Genomic DNA, 3,977 nt, shown 5'->3' with positions numbered 1-3,977 from the left:
CCGACTCTGCTGCCTCTCCATGAGTCCAAACAGCACCACCAAACCGGTGCAGAAAAGCGCGGCTCTTACCCAGCGATCAAGCCTTAAATAAATACATTTCTTTTAAAGTGTGACAAATATCATTTTGCACATGAATTTATTATTAAAGACAAAAGTTTCTGTCTCGGATTTACTTTGGAACATTGCATAAATGTTAGGATGTTTGTGAACTTTCATGAAAGGAGGGGAAAGCGCGTTTAAATTAAAACTTAAAACAGATTGAATTCAAAGCGGAATTATTTTTTTTAGTTTCGACGAGCAGCTTTCAGTTTTATCGTAAGAAAAGTTTGCATTTATGTTAGAAACACAAAACAAACAAACAAATAAAAAGAGAGATCACCAAGTTAATCATAATGCTCAAGACTTCTGTTCATGTGGTCAAAATATCTGAATAACTTTTTTAAAAGTCTGTAGTTTGACAAACACTAAATGAAATCGATTGGCGAGCCATAAAATGAGATTTGAAGCCCCATTCAAAAAACAGCTCCCGACATTAGTGCATTTATCCGAGGGAGAGAAAGAGGGAGGGAGGACAGGGAGGGAGGAGAGAGAGGGTGAAGGAGAGAGAGAGAGCGAGAGAGAGAAAGAGAGAGAGAGAGAGCGAAAGAGCGCTGTTTGGCGTGTGGTTTGTACCAGAGGGGTGAGATTTGAGAAATAGGAGGGGCTTCTAAACGACTAGAAATGTCAATCTGAGCAAGGGAGTCCCAATAATCTGAAGCAATCTGTAAGGACCTGACCTTAGTCCATCCAGATCAATAGGGAAGTGAGGGTGGAAAGAAGACGAAGAAGAGGAAGAAACAAGGGGCGCAACCGGGATCGTTTACAGTGGCTGTTCCCGAGGAAATATAGACTTCCCGAGCCTGGCACCTTTTGTTGCTCACATGTTCACACTGTAAAAGTGGATACCGAGGCAAGTCCGTTGCTTTGCGAGGCTGCAGAAGACTCTTCCTCCCCGCTTCCTATCAACATGTCTTTCCCTCAGCTGGGATATCAGTACATCCGACCGATATACCCGCCGGAGCGCCAAGGGATCGCCGGCAGCGCCCGGGCCGGGACGGAGCTGAGTCCGTCCGGCGCACTTTCCAACGTCCTCTCCAGCATGTACGGATCTCCTTTCGCCGCAGCCGCGCAGGGCTACGGAGCCTTTCTACCTTACTCCAACGATATATCAATTTTCAATCAATTGGTGAGTGTCTAACTCTGTGTGTTGAGTTTTCTCTCAACTTTTACGCGGAGAAACTTTTTGGGCGTATTTATTTAGAGGCAGAACTTTTGCAGCGCCGGGTTGAACTTTGTGGCTTGGACATTTAGTTAAAAAGTTTTTTTTTTTTTTTTTTACAAAGTGAAACATTAACAAAATCTTGCTTGAGTTTACTCTTAGCTCCACTTTTCTGAAGTTGATTAAAGCGAGTTAGAAAAGTGAAAAATGTGGTGTAAATGCATAGCTAATTAATTAATGAGAAATATTTTTTAAATAATTACACTTGCATTTATTTGCGAACATGCATAGGGGGCAATTTGAAAAATATTAATAAATAAATAAAACAAACTAAAACTGAAAACGTATAAAATCCTACTTTGTTTCTACCTTTAATAAGAACCTGCAGTTTTAGCCTACTGCTGTAAATGAACACTTCACATGGCGATTCAGCTCATGAATCCCTCTTTGTCTTTTTAGGGCGCCCAGTATGATCTGAAAGACGGCCACGGTGTCCAGCACCCAGGCTTCGCCCCCCCTCACCCTGCTTTTTACCCATATGGCCAGTATCAGTTCGGTGACCCGTCCAGACCCAAAAACGCCACCAGGGAGAGCACCAGCACTCTGAAGGCCTGGCTCAGCGAGCACCGCAAGAACCCTTACCCAACCAAGGGCGAGAAGATCATGCTGGCCATTATCACCAAGATGACCCTCACCCAGGTGTCCACCTGGTTCGCCAACGCCAGGAGGCGGCTAAAGAAGGAGAACAAGATGACCTGGACCCCCCGGAACCGCACCGATGAAGAGGGAAATGTTTACACCAGCGACCATGAGGGGGAGGAGGGGGACAAGAGGGAGGATGAGGAGGAGATTGACCTGGAGAACATCGACACGGAAAATATTGAGAGCAAGGACGACTTGGACGACCAGGACGACCTTCACTCGGACATAAAACTAGACGGAAGGAGTGACTCTGAGATTTCGGACGGCTATGAGGATTTACAAGGGCCGGAGCAGAGGTTTCTGAAGGCTGTGGGGAAGGAGGCCAAGGAGGCGCAGAGAGGTGGAGAGCTCTTCCACGGCCACCATCACCACCACCCATCTTTGGACATCAAGGCGTCCCAACCAAATGCAGAACAGCTCAAACTCAACCAGGTGTCCGCCAGCTCTCCGCCTTCAGAGAACAACCCAGCCCCGGCCCAGAAACCAAAGATCTGGTCCCTGGCAGAGACGGCCACGGCCCCCGACAATCCGCGCAAGTCGCCGCAGGTGAACGGCAGCGGCCAAGCAGCGACGGGAGGAGGGACGGCCACCCAGACCATCATCGGCCCGCACAGACTAATCTCTTCCTGTCCCGTTGGGAAAATCCAGAACTGGACGAACCGAGCGTTCTCGGCGCACCAGCTGGCTTTACTGAACTCCAATCATTATCTGGGACTGGCGAACCAGGCCACCGCCACCAGCCTGGCACTGTACAGCAGCAGGCAAACGGAGGACAAGAGTCATAGTTCAGAGACTCCAGTCACAGGTACATGTCCCCGGCACTGAGACCCGCATGTAGAGAAAAAAAAAAAAACTAAACTCCAGAGACACTATAGGCCATTTCCTGTCATTCATTTCTTTAATTTTAGATCTCCCTTTGCCTTTTTCTCTCTCTGTCCAGGCCACACAGATGATCAGTGTTAAAGTGTTACAGCTAGGAGCAGACAGTGTTTGTATGTGTGTGTATGAAAGATAAATTGTTGTGAAAAAGCCCTTTACCCTTTTATATAAAAAAAAAAATAGGAAACGAAAGCATTTAAGAAAAAAATAATAAATATTAAATTTGTTTGAAAAAAAAATCCAAAATTCGTCATTACATCGATTCACATGTACAAGAGGGTTTTGTTGTTGTTCTTTCAAGGCGGATAATTTTCTAACACAAGTCAATGTGGGTTGTGATAACAGGCAGTAAAATTAGCGCAATTTCATGTTAATTTTCTGTCCCGCAGTTGAAGATCTAGTGCCTTTGGATGCAAAGAAAACGGCAGATCAAACAGACAGAAGGCTGTCTGGTTTTGACAGTTTATTTTATTTATTTTTTTTAATTTTGATGCCATCTCATTCTTTTCTTTTGTTCTGCTTCTCTTGTTTTTAATGCCATATTTATCCAAATGAGCTTTGATTCTGAAAATTTCATTCATCCTCGTGTGTAAGTGTGTGTGTGAGAGAGAGAAAGACAGAGAGAGAGAGAGAGAGAGAGAGAGGGAGGGAGAGAGAGAGTGTGTGTGTGTGTGTGTTTGCACCGCTTGTGTTATTCCGTTAAGGCCTCTCTTTACACTCACTTGTTTTGGTCATGCAAATGAGCTCAATGCAAATTAATTTCAAGCTCTTTTTTTCTTTCATTTATTTAATTTTTTTTTGCAAGGCAATTGTCTTTTATATCACTTTAAGTTTTAACTCTTCACGAGGCCGTTATTACTGTTTATTTTCTCCTCCCCTGCACTGCATTTTTTTTTATTTAGCTCTTACTCCTGTGTATTTCATTTTTAAGGCTTCAGGACCGACTTAAAACAGCGATGGTTCCTTTTTCCCCCCCCTCCTTCTTCTTCTCATCTTTTAATTTGAAATCGAGTATGGAATGTAAAATAAGAATAAAAGATCTCTGTATAGCCTACTTACATTGTAAGCATGTCCCGTGTAAAACTGCTAATGTAATAATGTATGAACCTGTAGTCTGTGAGCTCCTCCCCCCCCTTTT

The 3,977-nt window shown here is 44.2% G+C and overlaps 1 protein-coding gene across 1 annotated transcript; it reads left to right on the top strand.

Annotated features, from left to right (window-relative positions):
• The first annotated feature begins 512 nt into the window (after window positions 1-512).
• Window positions 513-2,818, top strand: irx3a (iroquois homeobox 3a). Its single transcript, XM_014985251.2, has 2 exons — window positions 513-1,225; window positions 1,718-2,818. Exons 1-2 carry the CDS (start codon window positions 1,007-1,009, stop codon window positions 2,783-2,785), a joined length of 1,287 nt encoding a protein of 428 aa, XP_014840737.1. The 5' UTR covers window positions 513-1,006; the 3' UTR covers window positions 2,786-2,818.
• The last annotated feature ends 1,159 nt before the right edge of the window (window positions 2,819-3,977 follow it).

The sequence above is a fragment of the Poecilia mexicana genome, unplaced genomic scaffold (genome assembly GCF_051168715.1).
Source record: "Poecilia mexicana isolate PSO_F unplaced genomic scaffold, ASM5116871v1 scaffold_3, whole genome shotgun sequence".
Taxonomy (NCBI): domain Eukaryota; kingdom Metazoa; phylum Chordata; class Actinopteri; order Cyprinodontiformes; family Poeciliidae; genus Poecilia; species Poecilia mexicana.
This window is presented reverse-complemented; position numbering and strand designations above follow the sequence as displayed.

What these genes read in the sequence shown, in the direction of transcription:
- irx3a (XM_014985251.2), top strand. Translation starts at nt 1,007, where the DNA reads ATGTCTTTCCCTCAGCTGGGATATCAGTACATCCGACCGATATACCCG. An exon ending in TATCAATTTTCAATCAATTG is followed by an intron (nt 1,226 to 1,717) that starts GTGAGTGTCTAA and finishes TTGTCTTTTTAG; the next exon opens with GGCGCCCAGTATGATCTGAA.